Source organism: Lonchura striata, chromosome 18, assembly GCF_050655825.1.
Source record: "Lonchura striata isolate lonStrDom1 chromosome 18, ASM5065582v1, whole genome shotgun sequence".
In the NCBI taxonomy this organism is placed as follows: domain Eukaryota; kingdom Metazoa; phylum Chordata; class Aves; order Passeriformes; family Estrildidae; genus Lonchura; species Lonchura striata.
Genome location: NC_140720.1, coordinates 2816090 through 2840447, shown reverse-complemented (window position 1 = coordinate 2840447; position 24358 = coordinate 2816090). Strand labels below are relative to the sequence as shown.

Genomic DNA, 24358 nt, shown 5'->3' with positions numbered 1-24358 from the left:
TAGAGAGGGAGAGGCAGCCCGGGTGGACACCAGGGCTTGGAGCTCCTCAGAGGCTGAGCCTGGCTTGGCTCTGGCTGCAAACCACAGCTCGGAGCCACTGTTGGTCCCATCTGCATGGGAAAGAGCAAACACAGCAATAGGAAGGGCTGTGGATGGCAGAAGACGATGCTGGAGAACTTTTCCCGCTGGTTTGGCTCCTCCTGAGCCCTCGGAGCTGAGCTGGGCCACAGCCAAGGCTTGGCCAGAGCCACCAGCAAGCACTCGCCCCCCTCCAGCTGCTCCCACCCACGTTTGGGGGAACAAGGGAGAGGCTGTGCTCCTGCAGCTTTGGAAAATCAGTCATAAAATGCCAATTGCTTGGTCAGAGCTTCTGGGTTTTTTTAAAAAATATGGAGCTTGAGTGACACAAACCCTTCTGTACAAGCTCGTTCCCCACAGGACACTTTTGCTTTCTGTCGAGGATCCCAAAAAATCCAAGGTGGGCCAAGAATTGTGCTGGGTGCCCGACCTGAAAGGGGCCACTCATTAAAACAATGCAGCTTCAGTTGTATTTTTACTTCTTTTCTTAAAGTTGTGCCGTGTTCTCCTGGATCTGTTGTTGTGGGCGCTTCCAAAATTATTTGGAAAAATATTTCAACATTTTGGCCGTTTTTAAGGCTGTTTGGGGAAAAATGGAGCTCCTAAAGGGAGCCAGAGGATGGGCAGGGAGATAGAGGGAAGCTCATGGATGTGGTGACTGGGACAGCACATGGATGTATTGGATGGAGGAGATTTACCCAGAGAAAGCTCCTGGGAGCAGCCCAGAAATGTGAAAAGCTCTTCCCCATCTGCCCTGATGATGGAGGGAGAGCTTCTCCTCCTTCAGCCACCTCTGGAAGTGTCGGAATCTGAGCTATTGATGATTCTGAGATTGCAGAAAGTCTCTGTCTGTCAGCCCCGCTGCCAAAGCAGAAGCCAGAATTGGTCTGTGCTGGTTTCCAGGTTGTTTATTCTGTTGATCTCTCACATGTTCTGCTGCCCTGCCCAGCTCTGTCCTGCAGGGCAGCGTGTGGGGCTCTGCCCTCAGTGGGATGTGACAAACATTAAATACCAGAAACTCCCTGGGCTGCATTTACAAGAACGTGCCAATATCTGTCACCTACGTTGGACAGTGTGTCCCCAGCCTGAACCAACAGAAAAATGCCAACACCACAGTGAGACATGGAGGGCATGAAGAAGGAGAAAAAGGACAAGGCACACCCAATTTCCTCCAGCTTGTCCCCTTTGGACCCCTCATCTAGAATCCTAAAATTTTACTTTTGCACCCATGCCACACTTAATTATTGCTGATATCAAACACTCAGAGCTGGTAATTCATCCTGTAAGATTGAAAACTCTTTTCCATGGACAGAGATCACAGCCAGTGTTTCTGGGGGCTCTGTCCAGGGGGTTCCTGACCCCTGCCAGGGTCCCAGACCTGCCAGGGCAGCCAGAGGGAAGCCCTGGGTTCCCACATGGAAGGACATGGATGGGATGGGAGAAGCTTTTCCCAGCACTCCTGAGCCAGATGTGCAGCAGCTGCTGCACAGTCCTGGCACACCTCGTGTCACACCCAGCTCCACCAGCGATCCTGGCCAGGAGCTCTGACACCCCTGGAGTCTCATTCCTGCAGCCTGTGCTGCTCTCCAAAGGGAGCGATCCATGCATGGAAAACATGAAAACAGCACAAACAAAAAGGGCAGAGTTTGTCTCTGTGTGAGGCAAGAACTTCCTTCCATTTCCAAGTCTGGGTACATTCAGCCACTCTCTTTGCTATTTACCTCACTGTGAAAATGACCTTGCCCACACCAGGCCTCCCACTGCAGAGAGGGATATTTTTCAGGGGTCTGAATGAAGCTAAGGGCCAAACACTGTCAGTCTTCCATACCCTTAGCAAACACATTTGGTTTATAATTGTTTATATTTTGTTTAGCTATAATCTGTTCTTCAGGAAATCATCTCTTTCTCAAGAGAAATAAGTGGCCTGTTTTTTTCCCATTTTTGTTGGAAACAATGCTGTATTTGTGGTGGTTCTGCTGATTAGCAGCTCACCTTCTTGTGTCATCAGAATTTTTAGCAGAATGTGCCATTCATAGTCCTTAGAACTACCTATCTCTTTTAGATATATGTGAAATTATAAACTGACTACAGATGAGGCTAAGTTTGTGCTTACAGGTGGTATGAAAAAAAAAAAAAAAGACATTTGGATTTGGCCTCAGGGAATTATTAGTGGTTTATTGACACTCACAGCCCCAAGGTCAAGGTAGATGGAGTAGGGAGCGCCCAAAAATGAGATGTGAAACAGCTGAAACCTCCATCCATCCACCATTCCTTACCCATCCACCATTCCTTATCCATCCATCCATCCACCATTCCTTACTCATCCACCACTCCTTATCCCTCCACCATTCCTTATCCATCCACCATTCCTTACCCGTCCACCATTCCTTATCCATCCATCCATCCATCCATCCATCCATCCATCCATCCATCCACAATTCCTTACCCATCCACCATTCCACCATTCCTTACCCATCCATCCATCCACCATTCCTTATCCCTCCACCATTCCTTATCCCTCCATCACCATTCCTTATTCCTCATCCCATCCCTCCACAGCCATTCCTCATCCCTCCACCAGTCCTTCCTTATCCCGCATCTCATCCCTCCATCAATCCTTCCTTATCCCTCATCCCATCCCTCCACAGCCCTTCCTTATTCCCATTCCTTTTCCCATTTTCCCACTCAAAAGCCACCCCAGGGCACAGCAAGGGCACGGTCCCTGGGCCCAGCTCTGTTTGCACACCCCGAAAAACGCCCAGGAATTCTGCTCCTGGGCTGAGCTTTCCCCCTGTGTCCTGCAGGGCCACGGGGCAGCAAAAACCCTCCCCCAGCCCGGAGCTGGTGCTGTCCCAGCTTGTGCCAAGGGGATTAAACACCAGGATCTTGCAGGACAAACAAGGACACTTCTCCTGCTCCTTTCCAGCGCTCACGGCTCTCCCTCCCCTCGTTCACTCAGACCCTCGGCAGGAGCACCCCCGGCTTAGCACCCACGAGGGTTTGCAGGCTCCCCCCATCCCTGGGTGCAGCAGGGTGAGGAGGGAGCGGGAGCTGCCCTCTGCTCCCGTGGGAATCCTCTCAGCCCCCTGCATCCCACAGCTCCTGTTTGCTTTGGGTGACACCGCGCCAGGGGTGACTCAAAGTGACCTTTCCTGTTTTCCCAGTCAAGGCCTGGATCGGGAACAAGATGTGGGAAATTAATCCCCTTCATGGGCTGCTGGAGAGCTGCTGGATCAGGGAAAGGAGCCGCTGGATCAGGGAAAGGAGATGATGGATCAGGGAAAGGAGCCGCTGGATCAAGGGAAGGAGTTGATGGATCAGGGAAAGGAGCCCTTGGATCAAGGGAAGGAGATGATGGATCAGGGAAAGGAGCCCTTGGATCAGGGAATGGAGCCATTGGATCAGGGAAAGGAGCCATTGGATCAGGGAAAGGAGCTGCTGGATCAGGGAAAGGAGCTGCTGGATCAGGGAAAGGAGCTGCTGGATCAAGGGAAGGAGCTGCTGGGTGGGAGAAAGGAGCTGATGGATCAGGGAAAGGAGACATTGGATTAGGGAAAAGAGCTGCTGGATCAAGGGAAGGAACCACTGGATCAGGGAAAGAAGCTGCTGGGTGGGGGAAAGGGAGCCACTGGATGAGAGAAAGGAGCTGCTGGGTGGGAGAAAGAAGCTCTTGGATCAAGGGAAGGAGCTGCTGGATCAAGGGAAGGAGCTGCTGGATCAGGGAAAGGAGCTGCTGGATTGAGGAACTGGATCTGGTGGGAGTCTCGTTGTCTCAGCAGAGTGAGGACCCCTCAAAGCCCTTCCCAGGGCTCTTCCTGCTGCCAAGGAGGTTCTTGGGGACACCCAGCCGTGCCAGCCCCACCCCAGCATTCCAGCCCTCTTTCTTCTCCCTGCTGCTGCTGGCCATCAGTGGAAGAAGTGCTGGAAGAAAGAGGCCATTTGGCCTTTTTCTGCTGTTTTTTGTGCTTGGCAGCAGCTGGGAGCTGGGCTGGGCAGGGGGATGCTCCTGTTGGTGTAGCCATGGCAGCGGGGGTGATGTGCTGAGTGGGGCTGGGCTGGGTGTGGGGAGGCGCTCGGGGGGCAGAGGGTGGCTCCTGGCTGGTGTGCATCTATCCTGGTGTTAGAACTCAAAATGTCCCTCAGACATTTTTGGAGGTTCCAGGCCCAGGTCAGAAGCATTTGAGACCCTGGCAGGCGGCTGGAAACAGCTGGGATTTTGGGTTTGAACCATGAAATGATTTACCAACCTTGCAGGAAGAACAAGGAGCCACAAAAGTTTAGATATTAGAGTAGAAGTAGTCACAAAGTAGAGGGAAGAATTTTTAAGTGCTGTACAGGGGGGTTTTGGTTTTGTACATGGGGGTCAGAGGTTTTAAGATGGATTTGGGATTTGGGCCTGCCCTGTCCTCCCTCTTTCTCCTTCCTCACCTCCATGTTCTTGGTGATGTTGGCACTCACAGATTGGTTTAGAGTAGAAAAGCACCATTTAATATAGGTAATAGTCATTGGGAAAAAACTGCAAACATGTAACACGTAATGTCCCATATAAAAGATAGAAAAGCACCATTTAATAAGGGTAATAGGCATTGGGTAAAACTGTAACCATGTCACACGTAATGTCCCATATAAAAGAGAGCAGCAGCCCTGGCGGGGAGAGAAGAAGCAGTCGGGGTCAGAGAGGATGTCAGGGTGTGTGTGTGCCTCTGCCTGAGCTGGGAGCAAACCACAGCAGCCCCAGGAGAAAATCTTTTAGATAACTTGCAATAAACTGCCTTGAGACCAACAACAGAGACTGCTGAGCCTTTCTTGGGAAGCTCGGGCTGGAGGAGAGACTTTTCCAGCACATGGAGCCACCCCTGACCTAGAGGTGGTCTTCAGCACCCTGGGACAACTGGAGGCTTCAAACAAAAATTGTTTGGGAGTGAAACAGAGCTGGGCTGTGCTGGGTGATGGCCAGCCTGAGCTCAGTCACAGCGTGAAGGGACTCAGGCCTGGCTCTCCTGGGCTTCCTTTGCTGATTCCTGGGGGCAGCTGAAGGCTCTCAGCATCCCCCAGGTCACAGCCTTGGCTCATCCCCAGCACTGCCAGGGCTCAGCTGCCCTGGAGGACAGCACAGATTCCCCCAGGAGAGCCCTGCCCCATGGTGGCCGGAGCTGTGGGACAGAGCTTCCTCAGCCCAAGCCACCAGATTCCCTAAAACAGCCCCAAAAGAGACAGAATTTCCCTGGAGAGCTTTCCCAGGCAGAGGGGTCTCTTCCCGCACAAGGACACTCCATGGTCACCACATTGTTCTCCTGGTTTTTTCTTTCCCAAAAGCTGCCAGACTGTGACATTCACATTCTCTAGACAGAGAGACATAATTCTGTCTCTCAGGAAAAATGCAGAAAGAAGAGAAAACAATCTTTATTACTACTCCTTTGTTTTCTCCATGTAGAATTGACTATAAAGATTGTTTACCTGAAGTAATTACTTAATTAGATTCTAGTGAAAGTTGTTTAAATTCAATAACCAGTCGGATCCAGCTAGATCTCAACTCTCAACAAGCAGTCACGAGCTTGTTAGCAAGTTAAGAGTTAAGTAAGTAAAAAATATGTATGTAAAATAAGATAGTCTCTCTTTAAATAGTATATTAATGTAATATAATATAGTTTTAATAAAGCTATCCTTCAGCCTTCTGATCTGGAGCAGACATCATCCTTTCTTCCCTGGGTTGGGGTCGCTTTTTTTACTACAGCCAGACCAGTAGGACTGGATTGGATTCTCTTCGGGAGATTTCTCTTTTGTTTTCCCTGTCCCCAAACACTTCCCTCCTGCCCCAGTCACAGATTAAAAACATGGGTGTCGCTGTGCAGCCTCGGGTCACTGGGCAGAGCTCAGATTTGCCACCTTTCGGGGGGTGTTGTTCAGGCTGGAACCTCTTGGAAACGACTTGGTCTGGACACAAAGCTGCACCATTTGATGCCAAAGGATAAAATATCTGATTCTGTTCACCCTCGGGGCCAGCTGAGGACAAATGATAATAAGGTGATAGATAAGGGAATAATTAAATAAAAGCCCACGAGGAGCTGCATGTGCAGTAGGAAACAGGATCCTGCTTTGCCATGGATAATCCTCGGGGCCTGTGGATTCTCTGGGTCTGCCATAGGGGGAGTGCACATGGCTGTTCTTTTTCTCAGTAGGGTTTAACCAAATCTCCACAAATTACCAGAAAAATTGATCCCTTCAACATCCTGTGTGTCAAATTTGGCTGGAAGTGGAGCAGGAGGAGGGGACACAGATCAGATCCACCCCACACAAATCCAAAGCCATCCCCAAACCCTGCCTGGACTGAGCTCAGGCACACAAAACTCCACATCACTCATTTCTAAGGAAAAAATTCCTGCCAGGATATTTTTCCTTTTACCTCTATCACTCATTTATTATAAAAGAATGGATAAAAATAGGTAAATTATGATGGTGATCCCCTGTCTCCAGGATTCCCTACAGGGCATTTTCCCTTTTCTTTGTATCCTGGATTTTTAGGGAAAAATGGACTCGAATAGGTAGAAAATTATCTCAGAAGCCTCAGAGATTTTTCAAAACCAGCCCAAGGTGTTCTCTGAAGAGCAAACATTCCCCTCTGCCAGGCCCCGGGGACAGTCCCATCCCAGGGCTGCCAGAGCCAGGAGCTGATCCCAAAATCCTCCTTTGTTTCTCAACTTCTGCCGTTTTTTGTTGTTTTTTTTTTTTTTTCCTCCTTTTTCTCCTCTTTTTTCCCCCGTCAGGTAACAATACCTCCTTTCAGGCCCTGCCAAAGCCCCGCTCCGATAAGAGCTGGCAGCGGAGGGAGCTGCCATCAATATTTGGGTGAATTTTAACTCCCTGAGCGCAGCCTGGGGGGGATCAGCGAGCACCTGGCCCGTGGTTAAAAGCACCTCTCCCAAACCTTCTCCTGCCCTAAACCCCCAAATTCCTGCTCAGTCTCTCTCCAGCAGCTGCAAAAACCACCTTTAAAGCCGGGATTAAACCTCCAGCCACGCTCCAACCCAGGTACGTTCTCCCAACTCTTCTTCCCTTTGAGCTCCGCTCAAACTCTCTTAATTCCGGCTTTATTTCGGAGCGGTGCAACCCCAATTTCTGAGGGCGCCTTTAGGAATTTGATGTTAAAAATTAAACTGGGGGATGTGCTTTGTCCCCACCCCCTGCCCCACGAGGGCTGTGGGGATGTCACCGGGATTTTTGGGAGAATTTTTGGCTCTTTTCCTCCTGTTCTTCCCGCTCCGGAATAGGTTTGGGTGTTGTGTAGGAGGCCAGGATTGTGATAAAGAGGGGTTGGAGCCTGGCAGCAAGTGAAACTCCACGCCAAGGTACATATAAACCATTCAGAGCCCTGGTTATAATCTGGATTTTCCCTCCAGAAAATTCAATGATATTCTGTCAGGCACTCGGAGACTTTCTGTGTTATTATTAAGACCTAGCAAATATTTCTCAGGGAAAAAAAAAAAGGAAAAAAAACTTGAGAGGTGGAGGGTGTTATGCTCAGAATAAACTTTCCCCACTTAGCAGCAGGATGAGTTTTTTCACCAAAAAAAAAAAAAAAAATCTGATTTTTGCCAAGCTAAATGGCCAGAACATATTTCTAATCTGTCACAGGTAGGAGAGACAGAAACAGAAAATCCAGTACTCCCTGCCCTCCACATTTCTGGGGTTTTATCCTCTTCTCCCTTCATTTTAATTTTTAATGAGTGTTATTTTACTTCTCACCATAAGCTGTCCCTGCTTTTTTTTTGCCACTTCGGCGAAGGAAAATGGAATAAATGATGCTCCTCTGCAAGGTCTCATCATAAAATGAAAATAAATAAATAAATTCATTCAAGAGCCGTTCTGTTGATGAATTTTAATTTAGAGAGGGATTAAAGCAGCACCTCGCAGCTGCCCCGGTGGCTCCAGGGCTTTTCCTGCCCACTGGAGGCTCCAGAAAATCAGCTAAAATTTCATTTCAGCCCCAAGGTCCTCACCCCAACCCCTTTGGAAACTCCTTGGATTATCAGGGCAGGGCAAAAAATGGGAAGCTCCGTGAAGATCTCAGGGATGCAGCCCCGACCCTCCGAGCCAGCAATGCCACCCCAAAACGGGCACCTCGAAATGCCCTGGGAAGGCTTTTCCCATGGAAAAGGGGCTCGGTGCTGGGGCAGAGCTCCCTCAGATCCGTGGGGAGCGGGGAGATGAAATCCCACGCCTGGCACAGCTGGGAAAGGCTCAGCTCCAATGCCAGGGTCACATCCTGTCCCTGCGTGGAGGGACACGGCCACACCCAGCAGCAGAGGCAAAAATCCCAAAAAAAAACCCCAAAAAAAAATCCCCAAAAATCAAAAAAAAAAAAAAATCCCCCAAAAAAACCCAAAATAATCCCCAAAAAATCCCCAAATTTGAGCGGAGCAAGCCCAGAGCGTGGCAGGTTCAGCACCCTCAGGGTGGCACCGGGGACAGGAGGGGACTCAGCCCCTTCCCACTGCCACAGCCCCGGGGAAGAAATCAAACCCAAAGCACCAGGAATGATCTAAACCCCGAGACACGGTTTAAAATCGATGGTCTGTGTGAAATAAAGGATTTATAGAGAGCCTTGGCACGGGGCAGGGCCAGCCAGGCCCAGCTCTAGGCCTGCCTACGTGAGCCTGGCTTTAAATCTATGTATATACACCTCCAACAAATCCCTGTTTATTGCTCAGCAGAGCAAACGGCGGGGTTTTTTACATAAATAATCCCCGTGTAAATAAACTCCCCACCCTGAGCAAACTCCGAGGGATCCCGGCGCAGATTTCTCTATTTTTCAAATAAATCATCCTCCCCCCCCACCCCTCCGCGGAGCTGGCAGCTCCAATTTCCAAATCACTGCGGGGCCAGCAGCTGGAAACAACCCAAACAAACAATTTTTACAAGTTCCAGAAGTCCAAAACCCCTCCTTTCCTTGCCCAAACACCCCCTTTTTTTTTTTTTTTTTTTTTAAATTTCTTTTTTTTTTTTTTTTTTTAATTCATTCGAATTTCTCGCTCGAATTTGAGGAGCGGGCAGAGGAAACGGGTGACCCAGGGACATCTGCAAGCCATTAGAGCCCAGACTTCAGGTAGCTCCCAGCAACACGTGCTGGCCACATTACACCCTCCAAGGATATTTCCACAACTTTCCTTCTCCAAATAAACACGGGGCTCTGCCTGCGTTAGGCAGGAGCTGCACAAACAGGTAGAGAGAATGGCAGTTTTATTCCCTTTGCCCAATTCTGGTGGATTTTTCTTGTAAAGCTGGTGCCTGGGCTCTGTAATTTGAACTATTGCTCGGAAAGCAGAGCAGGGCTGGTTGGAAATTCCAGCCGTTTATTGCTCGGGATGGGATTGGGAATGGGGCACGGAATTCAGCCCCACGCTGCTGGCTGGGGGGTGAGGCAGAGGGGTAAAAAATAGAGGGATGGAAAAGAGAGAGATAAAAAATAGAGGGGTGAAAAATAGAGGGATGGAAAAGTGAGAGATAAAAAATAGAGGGGTAAAAAATAGAGGGATGAAAACAGAGGGATGAAAAATAGAGGAATAAAAAGCAGAGGGATAAAAAATAGAGGGGTAAAAAGTAGAGGGATGAAAAATAGAGGGATAAAAAATAGAGGGATAAGAAACAGAGGGATAAAAAACAGGGGGATGAAAAATAGAGTGAAAAAAGCAAAGGGATAAAAACAGAGAAATAAAAAACAGAGGGATGAAAAATAGAGGAATGAAAACTAGAGGGATAAAAAATTGTGAGATAAAAAATAGAGGGATAAAAAAAACAGGGATAAAAACAGAGGGATGAAAACAGAGGGATGAAAAATAGAGGGGGGGAAAAAAGTAGAGGGATAAAAAATAGAGGGATGAAAAATAGAGGGATGAAAAATTGAGAGATAAAAAATAGAAGGATAAGAAATAGAGGGATAAAAAACACAGGGATGAAAAGTAGAGGAATGAAAATTAGAGGGATAAAAAATAGAGGAATGAAAACTAGAGGGATAAAAAATTGTGAGATAAAAAATAGAGGGATAAAAACAGAAGGATGAAAACAGAGAGATGAAAAATAGAGGGGGAAAAAAGTAGAGGGATGAAAACTAGAGGGATGAAAAAGAGAGAGATAAAAAATAGAGGGATAAAAAACAGGAGGATAAAATACAGAGGGATGAAAAATAGAACTATAAAAATCAAAGGGATAAAAACAGAGGAATGAAAACTAGAGGGATGAAAAATTCAGGGATGAAAACAGAGGGATGAAAAAAAAAACAGAGGGATGAAAACAGAGGGACGAAAAACAGAAGAATGAAAAATGGAGGGATGAAAAATTGAGGAAGAAAAATTGAGGGATGAAAAACAGAGGGATGAAAAATGGAAGAATGAAAAATAGAGGGATAAAAAATAGAGGGATGAAAAATAGAGGGATGAAAAATTCAGGGATGAAAACAGAGGGATAAAACATAGAGGAATAAAAAATAGAGGGATGAAAAACAGAGGGATAAAAAACAGAGGAATGAAAAAGAAAGAGATCAAAAATCAGAAACCTTCAGGAGTTTAGAGCTGGGGTGGGATCTTTTTGGTTTTTAAAATTTTTAAGCAGCTTTTGTAGCTTGTCCAGAACTTTAAATTCTCTTTTACCTCGCTAAGAGAGATTTCCCGGTGACCACTCAGTGACATGGATGGGGTATCCCTGATTTCTGAGCAAAAATGGATACAAAGAGGTAGGAAATGATGGTGCCACCAGCATTCCCTGCAGGACATTTTCCCCTTTTCTCTGTATCCCTTTTTTTGTTTGTTTTTTTTTTCAATCATAAAAGTAGGGAAATTGTGGTGGTGATCCTGTGCCACCAGCATTCCCTGCAGGGAATTATTCCTTTTCTCCATTTCTAAGGAATAAATTCCCACCAGGATATTTTTCTTTTTATCCCTGTTACTGATTTATAAGAAAAATAATGGGTAAAAATCGGTAAATTATGATGGTGATCCTTTATCTCCAGCATTCCCTGCAGGGTGTTTTCCCTTTTCTCTGTATCCCTGATTTTTAAGGAAAAAATGGATTCAAATAGGGAGAAAATGATGGTGATCCCTGACCAGCAGCATTCCCTGAAGGGAATTATTCCTTTTCTGGAGAGCTCTGATTGTTAGGAATGAAAATTCCCTCTTTGTCCTCATTCCTGGAGTTTCCTCGTGGCTTGGATTGATTTTTCCAGAATTTCAAGCTGCATTTTGGGTGGGGAAAAAAATAAAAAAATATAATAAATTCATAATAATTCTGATTTTTTTCCTCTAAGAGAAAACTCTTTGGGAAGGGAGGGAACACTTTGGGGAGGAGATTTCCATGAGAGGGATAAATTTTCCATGTAGGCAAAGTTTGCAAGAGTTCGGAGCCAAAAATCCTGGAGCAAAGAAATAAATAATGAAAGAATGAAAGAAAGAATGAAACTGTCAAATAAATCAATAAATAAATATTTCTCCCCCTTCCCTAAATCTCCAGATTAATCCCTTTAATCTCCAGGAATAAAATAAAAAAGAAATCCCAGGAGCATTTCTGAGGTCCAAGGCTGTGCCCGGAGGTTTCCAGCTGTGGGAGAAGGAGCAGAAAAAAGGGAATTATTTCTGTTTTCCAAGGTAGAGCCAGGGAATGCTCCGAGCTCCCGACGCCCAGGTGGGAATGGGAAATTCTGGATTTTCCACCCCAACCTGGGGAACTGCCCATCAGCACCGGGATTTCTGTCAGCAAAGCTAAAAATCCCAATTTTTCCTCTCTTTTTCCTCGGATTCTCCTCTTTTTTAGTGCTTCCCACCCTTTTTTTCCAGGGGCAAACAGCTTTTCCCTGCTCCCAGTTCCTTCCCTGCTGCCCCCAGTCTCACCCTAATCCCAATTCCTCCCCAGCTTCACCTTTTTGGGATGATTTTGGAAGTGGGAAATGAATCCCACTATTCCAGCTCGGAAACAATCGGAATCATTTCACCCCAGGGCTGGGATTATTCTCCCAAAAATCCAGAATTTCCTTCACTTTATTCCCCAGAGCAAGTCCCTCCCGATGGTGTTTTTAGGCATAAATTAAAAATGAATTTTGCAGTCTTTTATATATTCAAAAAGAGGGGGGAAATTCCTGTTTTTCCAGGCACTGCCAGGATTTGCCAAGCTTCAATCACACCCTGCTGTCTGCAGCTCAAGGTGCAGCAGGGCTGATTATTATTCTGGGAGGCCAGAAAAACAGAACTTTAAAAATTCATAACATCCCAAGGAATTCTCAGCTGAATTTAAAAATTCGTAAAATCCCAAAGAATTCTCAGCTGAATTTAAAAATTCATAAAAACCCAAATATTCTCAGCTGAATTTACAAAGTGAATAAAATTTCAAGGAATTCTCAGCTAAATTTAGGAAGTTAATAAAATCCCAAGGAATTCTCATCTGAATTTAAAAATTCATAAAGTCCTAAGGAATTCTGAGCTGAATTTACAAAGTGAATAAAATTTCAAGGAATTCTGAGCTGAATTTACAAAATTCATAAAGTCCCCAAGAATTCTCAGCTCAATTTACAAAATTCATAAAATCCCAAGGAATTCTCAGCTAAATTTATGAAGTGAATAAAATTTCAAGGAATTCTCAGCTGGATTTAAGAATTCATAAAGTCCCCAAGAATTCTCAGCTGAATTTACAAGGTGAATAAAATTTCCAGTAATTCTGAGCTGAATTTACAAAATTAATCCAATCCCAAGGAATTCTCAGCTCAATTTACAAAATTAAACTGATCTCAAAGAATTCTTAGTTCAATTTACAAAATTAATCCAATCCCAAGGAATTCTCAGCTGAATTTACAGAATTCATAAAATCCCAAGGAATTCTCAGTTGAATTTACAAAATTAAACTGATCCAAATGAATCCTGAGCTGAAATTATAAATGTAGAGGCAATTCTTTAAGGAATTAATTTCCAATTAAAGGCCCCAAGGCCGCCCCCGCTCAGCTCCTGCCCTGATCTCCTGTTTTATTCCACTGGATCAGCTGGAATCGGAAATGGGATCGAGGAACTCCACACCAACCCCGTGTCCTGGGATCCCACCAACGCCCAGAGCACAAATTCCACCCCTGCACCGGGAATATTTGGGACAGAGGGAAATCCGTGGCATTTTCCACCTGCAATGGCACAATGTGGGATCCCTGGGAAAAGGGGAAAAATCAAGGGAAAGCTGAAATTCCTGGGAAAACCAAGGACAGGCTGAGCCTGCCCTACTCACAGTAGAGAGGGAAAAGCCAAAATGTGGGAATATTTCTGGGAATGCAGCCCCGCTCTTGGATTTAATAAAATGTCACTGATGAGGAGGGGGATTTTTAATTTTTATATTAATTAAGCTGCAATTAACAGAGCTGAACCAGCCCTGTGTCTGAAAACGCCGGAGCAAACATTCCTGGATAAATCACACCTGGAATTTCACTTTTTGGGCCATGGATCAGTAATTGATCCAGTTTTGATATCAAAAGTCAGAGTTCGCTGCAGGAGGAGGTTTTAGGGAATTGCTCCAGCCCGAAGGCTCCCGGTTTTCCCTCAGTGCACCCCGGAGCAGGGGACGTTTCCCAGGATCTGCAGCTTCTCCCTGGATTTCTGCCCCACCGGGGGTGGCAGGGCAGGGGCACCGCGGGCCTGGGTGAGCCCCGAGGGGACACGGTGACATCACAGCATCCCTGGGGACACATTCCCAACCCCAAATCCTGGGGGTCAGAGAGAGCCTGAACCTTCCCAACCCCAAATCCTGAACCTTCCCAGCCCCAAATCCTGAACCTTCCCAACCCCAACCCCAAATCCCGGGGGTCAGAGAGAGCCTGAACCTTCCCAACCCCAAACCCTGAACCTTCCCAACCCCAAATCCTGAACCTTCCCAACCCCAAATCCTGAACCTTCCCAACCCCAAATCCTGAACCTTCCCAACCCCAAATCCTGAACCTTCCCAACAGCAACCCCAAATCCTGAACCTTCCCAACCCCAAATCCTGAACCTTCCCAACCCCAAATCCTGAACCTTCCCAACCCCAAATCCTGAACCTTCCCAATCCCAACCCCAAATCCTGAACCTTCCCAACCCCAAATTCTGAACCTTCCCAATCCCAACCCCAAATCCTGAACCTTCCCAACCCCAAACCCTGAACCTTCCCAACAGCAACCCCAAATCCTGAACCTTCCCAACCCCAAATCCTGAACCTTCCCAACCCCAACCCCAAATCCTGGGGGTCAGAGAGAGCCTGAACCTTCCCAACCCCAAACCCTGAACCTTCCCAATCCCAACCCCAAATCCTGAACCTTCCCAACCCCAAATCCTGAACCTTCCCAACCCCAAATCCTGAACCTTCCCAACCCCAACCCCAAATCCTGGGGGTCAGAGAGAGCCTGAACCTTCCCAACCCCAAACCCTGAACCTTCCCAATCCCAACCCCAAATCCTGAACCTTCCCAACCCCAAATCCTGAACCTTCCCAATCCCAACCCCAAATCCTGAACCTTCCCAACAGCAACCCCAAATCCTGAACCTTACCAACCCCAAATCCTGAACCTTCCCAATCCCAACCCCAAATCCTGAACCTTCCCAACAGCAACCCCAAATCCTGAACCTTCCCAACCCCAAATCCTGAACCTTCCCAACCCCAAATCCTGAACCTTCCCAACCCCAAATCCTGAACCTTCCCAAGCCCAACCCCAAATCCTGAACCTCCCCAAGACCAACCCCAAATCTTGGGGCTTGGAGTAGAGTTCAAACCTTCCCAACCCCAGCCCCAAATCCCAGGGATTGGAGCAGAACCTTCCCAACAGCAACCCCAAATCCTGAACCTTCCCAACACCAATCCCAAATCCTGAACCTTCCCAACACCAACCCCAAATCCCTGGAATCAGATCAGAGCCTGAACCTTCCCAACACCAATCCCAAATCCCAGGGCTCAGAGCAGAGCCTGAACCTCCCCAGCATCAAAGGGGCTCCCCCAAAAATCCACAAAACAGCTTCTGAAGCACAACTCATCTGAAGCACAACCATATTTTAAATATGGACAGAAAAACCTCCCCAAATTCACCCTCCGGGTCTGTTCCCTCCGCTCCCAAAATTCCCGTCTCCTCCACTCCCTGCACTAACACTTGGAAAGGTTATTCCCTAAAAAACAGGGATTTGATTTAGCACAAGGAGCAGGAAAAAACCATCAAACGGGGGCTTTAATCCTCACTAAAAACCTGCCCTGAGCTGGATAAAACAATGTTAATTCCAGAAAAAAAGGAAAGGAAAACTTCCATCCTGACGGGAAAGCAGCAGCAGCAGCAGCTTTCAGAGGCAGCTTGCACCCGGCTGTGATTAATCAGCTTGTCCACCTTGTCCAAATAGTCCATCGAGCAATAATTAAAAATAATAAGCCAGAAATTATCAAATCACACACAATAACTGCAGAGCTCCTTCCCCTTTCGCTTTTGTTTATTGTTCAAACTTGTCAAGCCCCTCGCCTCGCTCCGAGCAGCCGAGCAGGGAAGGCAGAGCCCCTTCCAGCAGATGGATTTGCAGGATGAAAAATGTCCTAATTATGATCCTTTCCACTCAATCCATGACCCTCCCGAATTGTCCCGCTGTTGTTTCTGCCAATCAGCAGCAGGGCCAGGGGACAATCCGTTGTCACCGGGTTTTGCTCCTCTCCAGGTACATTTTGTTCAGATTTTGTTCTGAGATCAGAACAATCTCCTGCCTGCGTTCGCTTGGATGTTCTGCGACAAAATATATTTACTAAATGAGATTTGGGGAGCTAAACTCCAGCATGCACCACCCTAAGAGCTGAGATTACCCAGGGAAAACAATCCAAATTATCACCTGTAATATTTGCTGAAAGTTTACCTTTTTCGCCCCCAACAACAACGCAAAATTCAGCGGCCTTCTCCTGGAATATTGGATATTTAGCAAAGGAAAGAAATACAACTCTGGGAAGAGTCCTCGGTGTTTCAGGAATAAAAAAGCCCCAAATTCCCCTGGAGAAAAGCCCCGCTGTGCTCGCAGTGCCCCTGTTCCTGCAGACAAAGGCTCTGGAGCAGAGCACAGCCACTTACCTTTAAACTCACCCAGAGCAAAACTACTTCCCAAAAAAGTTTGCAAGTGAAAAAAAAAAAAAAAAAAAAAAAAAAAAAAAAGTGAAAACCAACCCAAAATCATCACCAGAACCTCAGGGAAAACTAAAACAACCAAGGAGAGGGTTTTGAGTGCGTTTATTCCCAGCTCCTTCCCTGCTGCCTTGTCCTTTTAATTACATTTTATATTTATTATTATTATTTTTCTTTTTTCTTTTTTTTTTCACATGCCCTTTCCAATACCTTGAAACCCCTGTGGTCAGGGTGACGACGACAATCGCGACAGGGCACGGAGGCGGCCGCTGCCCCGAGGATTGTCCGGCCGCACAAAGGCTGCAAATGAAAGCAGCAAATGAAAGCGGCTTCCAGAAAGCCCCAACTTTAACGCTCGAGTTGCACTGAAAAATTCTGGGCTCCGGCTTTGGGAAAGGAGCGGAGCTCGGAGGTTTCTGCCCCCGAAAGGCGCTGAGGGCACAAGGAGGGAGGTTGGGAAGGGGTGCAGCTTTTTGGGCAGCTCCCACCAAATCCCCTTCTCCTGGAGCCTGAAAATCCGGGACCTTTCTCGCCCACCGGGATGGGGATCGCAGTGCCAGCCCCGGGTTCGCTCGGAGCCGCTCCGGGAGCCGCTCCGGCTGCAAACGGGACTCCGGTAAAGCCCGGGATGTTTCTGTGAAGGGAAAGAGCCGCAGTTACCCACAGATAACCCCGGGCCGCTCCCGGCCCTGCGTTCAGACACTGATCAACTCGGCCAAACTTTTATTTTTGTGGAGAGGGGGAGGGAAGAGGCCGCTCCTTCCCCGGGCACGGCTCCAGGCCGGGATGCGGGACCGGGATCGGGAACCGGGATGGGGAACCAGGATGCGGCACCGGGATGCGGGATCGGGATGCGGGACAGGGATGAGGAACTGGGATGAGGAACCGAGATGGGGGGAACCGGGATCTGGGATTAGGAGGAGGGATCAGGATGAAGAACCGGGATGCGGGACCGCGATGGGGAACGGGGATGATGGTCCAGCAGCCCGATCCGGCGCAGGGAAAGCCGCGCCGGGGCCAGCGGGATGGGGAATAACCATAAAAAGAGGAATAAACGGGGAACGCGCGGGTGTCGCAGCACGGGGTGGGCGGAGGGACGCGCCGGACACCCCATCCAAAAAGCAAAAAGAATAAAGAAAAAAAAAAAAAAAGTAAAAAGTTTTAAAAGGAGAAGAAGCGAAAGCGCAGCGGCGACTTTGGGGTGCCCAGGGCCGCAGCCCCCGGGGCCGGCCCCGCTCGGTGCCCGCGGTCCCGGGGGCGCGCCCGGCCCGGCCCGGCCCCGCCGCCCCCGCGCGCCGTTCCTGAGCCTCTGGCGCCCCCTCGGGACCGAGCCGCGCAGCGCCCGCGGCCCCGGCGCGCTCCGCTCCGCGCGTCCTGCCCGCCGCCAGCGCGGCCGCAGCGGCCCCGCCGGGCCCATCGGCGGGGAGTCCCTCGGCCGCCCGCGGGGAGCCGCGGGGCGCCGCCGGCCGCTGTCGCCGCTGTCGCCGCTGTCGCCGCTGTCGCCGCCGCTGTCGCCGCCGCCGCCGCCGCCCGTCCCGTCCCGCCCCGGCCGGGCCGCGCCCCCCGCGCCGCGCGGCCCCGCCCCCTCCCGCGCGGCTCAGCCAATGGGGGCGGAGCGGCCCCCGCGGGCCGCGCGGTGATTGGGCGGCGCGGGCGGCGCGCGGCCCCGCGCCGGGTATTTGTGCGCGCGGCGCGCGGCGGGCGCAGAGCCGCGCTGGAGACCGGCGGGGCCGCCGCGCCCGACTCTGCCCCGGCCGCTCGCCCCGCGCCCCGTCCTGCGCTCCTCCTGCTCCCCGCCTCGCCAAAGCTTCTCCCTGTCCTCGCTTCGGAGTTCTTTGGTCTTCTTACTTTTTGTTAATTTTTTTTTTTTTTTTTTGGCGCTTTTGTGCTGAGGAGAAGTAATAAAAAGTTTTTGGTTTGTTGTTTTTTTCTTTTTGCGAACTTCTCGCTGTTCTTCTCCCTCCTCTCCGCCGCCGGTGGAGACTTTGTTTCTCCGAGTTTTTACTTTTTTTTAACCCGTCCCTGCCCCTTAGCGCCTAACTTTTTTATATTTTCTATTATTAATTTTGTTTTTCGCCCCCTCGTTCCCCCCTCGGCCACTTTCTCGCATGAATCTCCTCGACCCTTTCATGAAAATGACAGAAGAACAGGACAAATGTATCTCCGACGCCCCCAGCCCCACCATGTCGGATGACTCCGCCGGGTCCCCCTGCCCCTCTGGATCCGGCTCGGACACGGAGAACACCAGACCCCAAGAGAACACCTTCCCCAAGGGGGACCCGGACCTGAAGAAGGAGAACGACGAGGACAAGTTCCCGGTGTGCATCCGGGAGGCGGTGAGCCAGGTGCTGAAGGGCTACGACTGGACCCTGGTGCCGATGCCGGTGCGGGTGAACGGCTCCAGCAAGAACAAGCCGCACGTCAAGAGACCCATGAACGCCTTCATGGTGTGGGCGCAGGCGGCCCGCAGGAAGCTGGCGGACCAGTACCCGCACCTGCACAACGCCGAGCTCAGCAAGACCCTGGGCAAGCTCTGGAGGTGAGTGCGGGGCCGGGATGCCCGCGGGGAGCGGGGGATGCGCAGCGCGCTGCGTCCGGGGAGAGGATGTGGAAAACGCGCTGGAAAACTTCTGCGGGGTGCAAAACTTGTTTAGGTCGGGGAGAAGCCAGAATAGGAGCGGGGGAAAGTAGGGAAAGTCGTTCGCCTTGTGGCGTTGGAAGTGGTTTCTGTTCCCGGAGCGGGCGGACGGTGCGGAGCCCCCCGGGCTGCCCCGGCCGCTGTTTGTTTGCGCTGCCGGTGCGGAGGAAATGATGGATTTTGGGGATTGCATCAGCTCGGGCCGGGCCGGAGGGAGCGCGGGGCGATGCGGGGAGGGAGGGAGGGAGGGAGGGAGGCGGCGGTGAGTGGCGCAGGGCCGGGTGGCCTCCGAGTGCCAGAATAAGGCGGGGAAGGGAGGAAAACACGAGGCAAGTGAGTCACCTGGGCCACCGCGTCCTCGGGGACTGCGCGGGGGCCGGGGGACCCTACAGCGGTGACTCGGCGAGGAAAGCTGGCCCTGGCACGCAGGGATGTGGCCACAGCGTGGGGAGGGCTGGACCCCGCTGCAGCTCTGCTCTGGTACCGAAGGGATCTGGGCGACAAGAGGGTGACAACCGCGGAGTGCCGGGGACAAAGGGGTGACAGCCAGCGAGTGTCCCGGGCAGGGGGTTCAGGTTGTGGGGGGCTGTGCATCGCTCTTGGGGGGATGCGAGGGAGGGATCGGCACCGGTGCCACTGCCCGGCGCCCCCCTGAGCCACGAGTGACCCCGCGCCCCCCGTGTCCCCCCAGGCTGCTGAACGAGAGCGAGAAGCGCCCGTTCGTGGAGGAGGCCGAGCGGCTGCGGGTGCAGCACAAGAAGGACCACCCCGACTACAAGTACCAGCCCCGGCGGAGGAAGTCGGTGAAGAACGGGCAGGCGGAGCAGGAGGAGGGCGCGGAGCAGACCCACATCTCCCCTAACGCCATCTTCAAGGCGCTGCAGGCAGACTCGCCGCAGTCCTCCTCCAGCATCAGCGAGGTGCACTCGCCCGGGGAGCACTCGGGTAGGTACCCGCGGAGCCTGCGGGGGGCACGGGCGGCTGCCGAAGCCGCAGCCCAAACCGGGCTGAAGTTGGGGTTGGGCGAGGGGAGGGAAAGCAGAGAGGCAGGAAGGGAGTGAGAAGGGGGAGAAGTACCCGCGAGCTGCGCCCAGAGCCTGGGCACACGGATCTCACCCCAGCGTGCCCGTGGGAAACGCAAACCCACGCCTTTTAAAGCCCGCTGGGACACCTGGAGGCGCGTGTGCCCCGGCCACCGCTGCCACACCTTCACCCCTCTCCTTCCTCCCCCAGGCCAGTCCCAGGGGCCCCCCACGCCGCCCACCACGCCCAAGACGGACCCGCAGCCGGGCAAGCAGGACCTGAAGCGGGAGGGCCGGGCGCTGGGCGAGGGCGGCCGGCAGCCGCCGCACATCGACTTCCGCGACGTGGACATCGGCGAGCTGAGCAGCGACGTCATCTCCAACATCGAGACCTTCGACGTCAACGAGTTCGACCAGTACCTGCCACCCAACGGGCACCCCGGCCAGGTCACCTACACGGGCAGCTACGGCATCAGCGGCGCCGCGGGCACGCCGGCCGGAGTCTGGATGTCCAAGCAGCAGCCGCCAGCGCTGAGCGCCGAGCAGGGCCAGCAGCAGCAGCAGCAGCAGCAAAGGACGCACATCAAGACGGAGCAGCTGAGCCCCAGCCACTACAGCGAGCAGCAGCAGCACTCCCCGCAGCAGCAGCAGCAGCAGCAGGTGAGCTACAGCTCCTTCAACCTGCAGCACTACGGCTCGTCCTACCCCAGCATCAGCCGCGCGCAGTACGAGTACGGCGAGCACCAGGGCTCCTCGGGCTCCTACTACAGCCACGCCGGGCAGGGCAGCGGGCTCTACTCCACCTTCAGCTACATGAGCCCCACGCAGCGCCCCATGTACACCCCCATCGCCGACACGGCGGGGGTGCCCTCCATCCCCCAGACCCACAGCCCGCAGCACTGGGAGCAGCCCGTCTACACGCAGCTCACCCGGCCCTAAGAGGGGAGGAGGGCGTGACAAAAAAATTAAAAAAAAAAAAAAATTAAAAAAAAAATAATAAAAAAAGGGCAGGAAAGTGACGAAAAAATTAGTGAAAAAAGAAAAAAAATCAGCAGAGCGCGAACGAGTTGGCTCGGACTGGTTCGGTGTTTGAAATTGAAATGAGAATTCAAAAGACGCTCGCAGTGGAAGCTGGCGGGGAGGAGAGAGCGCCTCGAGCCTTCTGCACTACAGCATCCTCCAGGACCTGCTCCCGGCCCCGAAATTTGGGACAGACTTGCCAAGGACTGGACTTGAACTCTGCTTCTTCCAGCGTGGAGAGGAGATTTCCACCCAACCCGCCCAGCTGGCTCCTTCTCTGGACTTTTGTAATGATTTTTTGGTTTTTTTAGCAGTAATTAAAAGCAAGACAAAAAAATAAAAAAAAACAAAAAGAAGAAAAAAAAAAGGGGGGGTAAAAGAGAAAACTCAGAGTCCTCTGTGAGGAATATTCTCTATTTTAAATATTTTTAGTATGTACTGTGTATGATTCGTTACCAATTTGAGGGGATTTTTACCTATTTTTTAGAGATTTTTTTCAAATGCTCTTATTTTTCCAACAGCTAAAAAAAAAAAAATGACACTTAGTGGAGCAGCCCTAGGTTTTCTTGCAGAGGTATTTTTGTATAGAGAAGTGTCTTTTTTTGCTCTAAAAATGAAACTAAACCAGCGTGCTCTGCCCTGGGAACCCAGCTCCGGGGCAGGCACCAGCATGGGAGAGGCTTTATTTTTCTAACTCGTAGCAAAACCAGCCAGGAGGAGAACTTCACTTTATTTTTTAATTACCTTGAGCCTTAAAAGAAAAACAAAAAAGAGGAAAAAAAAGATTAAAACTCCATAGAGCAGCCCCCAAGTGCTGCTGGAAGCCTTAAGCAGCCCCGTGATAATCACTGGCCCCGGGCTGGGGCTGAGCCCGACCCCTCCGGGCACCCCCTGCCCACCCCAGGGTGCCAAACCCAGCCAGGGGCTCCCCTCTGCCCGGGAGCCCCCACAGATCCTTTAAATTATTTATTTGGGGAGAAGAGCAGCTTTTAATCACCATTTCCCTTGGGTTTTGTTGTTTTAATCTCCCCTCCAAGTGGTTTCAGAAGCGTTGCATTAGTTGGGAGCATTATTTGGAAGGGTGACCGTGCCTGTTAAATTATGGTCTGAAACTGTAACCAGTCCTTTATTTATCTCTTTAATTCCTTTTGGTTGTTGTTATTATTATTATTATTATTATTCTTTTTGGAATCTGTGTCCTGGGTTTGTACAAACTTTGTGCTCTTCCTTTTTGTTTTGTTTGAGGTTTTATTTTTTTTTTTCTTTTGCCTTCGAGGAGAAACTGGAAGAAAAAAAAAAAAAAAGAGAAATGAGATTTGTACAAACTAAAGATTGCAAATGTAGCGGATCACTGAATCATTTGCCTTGTTTCCTGCCTCAGCTCTCTGGGACACACGAGCTCGTGCAAGGACGAGCCCCACACCCCAGCCCTGCTGCAGGGGTGGCACCGTTTTAGCCTTCAACCCCCCCCAAAAACTGCCTGGGAGAGGTGGGGGGGACACTGATTTTGGTGAAGCTGTGGCTGAACAGTTAAGGATTGCTTTTTAAAAAAGACAGCAGACTTTTTTTTATTTAAAAAAAAATGATATATTTGTTAACTTTTTTTTTTTTAGGGATTCAGTAGGAGAAAAAAAATCTTAAAGCACTCTTATAATATGGCATCTTTCTATTTCTGTATAAAAAGCAGATCTTTTTAAAGTATTTCTGTAACTTAAAAGACCTGTCCTTTAAATCATATTTTGTCTTTAGGTAAGTTCGGTTTGGTTTTGGTTACAAGATCCTTCTCTTTGTGAAACTTACCTTTTTTGTTTTGTTTTGTTGTTGTTTTTTTTTTTTGTATATTATTGTTTGCAATAAATATACATTGTATCAAAAGTTCCACCTGCCCCCGGTGTGGGATTTATTATCAGGGGTTTTTATCAGGGTTTTTTATCAGGGTTTTTTCTCAGCCTCCAGGGAACATGGAATGCTGGATGGGTTTGGGCTCATGGATGAGGGTTGGGGTGTCCCCCTCCTTTTGCCAAGCACAGCCATCCCAGAAAAAGCAGAGCCAGGGAATAAATGGGATTGGGGATGGACAAATCCAGACTGGCCAGGTCAGGGTGTGGCCCCAAAGGGACCCCTGAGTTCCAGCTGTCCCCAAATCCCGCTGGCTTTGCTCTCCCCTGGGCTGTCTGCTGGATTTTGGGGATGCTGAGGAGAAAGGAGTGACCCCGAGGGTTTGGGCTTTGAGGTCACCCTTTCCAAACTGCTGCAATCCTCCCAAAAACCCCAATTCTCCAGCCAGCCAAGCAGGACCTGTGTCATCCTCGGGGATCCATGTCCCCTGTCCCTCCCCGGGGAGGAATCACCCCCTTGGCTCAGCCAACTTGAATTTTCCAGCCAAACCCATCCCAAATCTGTCCCTGCTGCAGCCCTGCCCTGCCCGGGCTTTGTCACCTCCCCCCTGCTGCTGTCACCTCAGAGCTCGATGGGGACACAAATCTGTGCAGGCCACCCTGCAAGATTCCAGCTGGGAAAACTTCTGCAAAATGTCCCAACTTGTCCCAAATTCCCCCTGGGGCTGCAGCTGGCACGGGGTTGCTGTGGGGCACTTGGAAAAGCAGAGCCAGGGAATAAATCGGATTGGGGATGGCCAGGTCAGGGTGTGACCCCAAAGGGGACCCTGAGCTCCAGCTGTCCCCAAATCCCGCTGGCTCTGCTGTCCCTGCTCCGACCTGCCCCACTGAGGGCCCAGTGCCAGCAGTCAGGTGGAAATTTTATCCCCCCTGGAATCTTTTCCTGGCTGGAAAACTCCCTCTGATCCCATCCTGCAGCCCCAGAACTCCCGGCCACACCACAAACCCTGCACACCTCTGCGAAGCATTTTACACTTCAGCCAAGCAGCGAAGGGATTCATTAACTCTGAGCACTAATTGGGGTCAGTGTCACTCTGCTGTGCCATGTGGGAACTCTTTGATCCCGGATATTTCTTCTCCTCAGCATTTGCCCCTGCCCCACTCGGACTTCGCCCGCTGCAAGTTTGGCCTGGCTGCTTTTTGGGATAAAAGAACAAAACACAGCTCCTGCTTTTAGGGTGAGGAAGGAGCTCCAGTGGGGCCACGAGCAATTCCACACAGCAGAAAATGCTCGAGTGGGTGGGATGGGCTGGAAAAGGGCCAAGAATTAGGACAGACATCGCCTGGCCCCGCAGGGCTCTGGAACAGGAGGGACAGGGCAGATCCCACCGGGATTCCTGGGACACTTCTGTCCCCACCCTACCGCGCTCAGCTCCCCCTGTCCCCTTTTCCAGAGCCGGCTCCACCTTCCTAGCAGAAGCATCCCTGGGATTTCTTCCTCACAAAACCCCCAAAAGAGCAAAGCTCCAGCCCCAGCCCGGCCCTGCCATTCCGGCTCTGCTCCTCGGAAGATTTTGGGGCTCCCCTGGACAAAGCCGAGCTGGACACGGCGCAGCTCCGAGCACTCGGGGTGG

The 24358-nt window shown here is 50.5% G+C and overlaps 1 protein-coding gene across 1 annotated transcript; it reads left to right on the top strand.

Moving 5' to 3' along the window:
- Positions 1 to 17911: 17911 nt before the first annotated feature.
- Positions 17912 to 21272, top strand: SOX9 (SRY-box transcription factor 9). Its single transcript, XM_021551621.4, has 3 exons — positions 17912 to 18745; positions 19536 to 19789; positions 20078 to 21272. The coding sequence occupies exons 1-3, from the start codon at positions 18315 to 18317 to the stop codon at positions 20803 to 20805; spliced, it is 1413 nt and encodes a 470-aa protein (XP_021407296.3). The 5' UTR covers positions 17912 to 18314; the 3' UTR covers positions 20806 to 21272.
- Positions 21273 to 24358: the final 3086 nt, after the last annotated feature.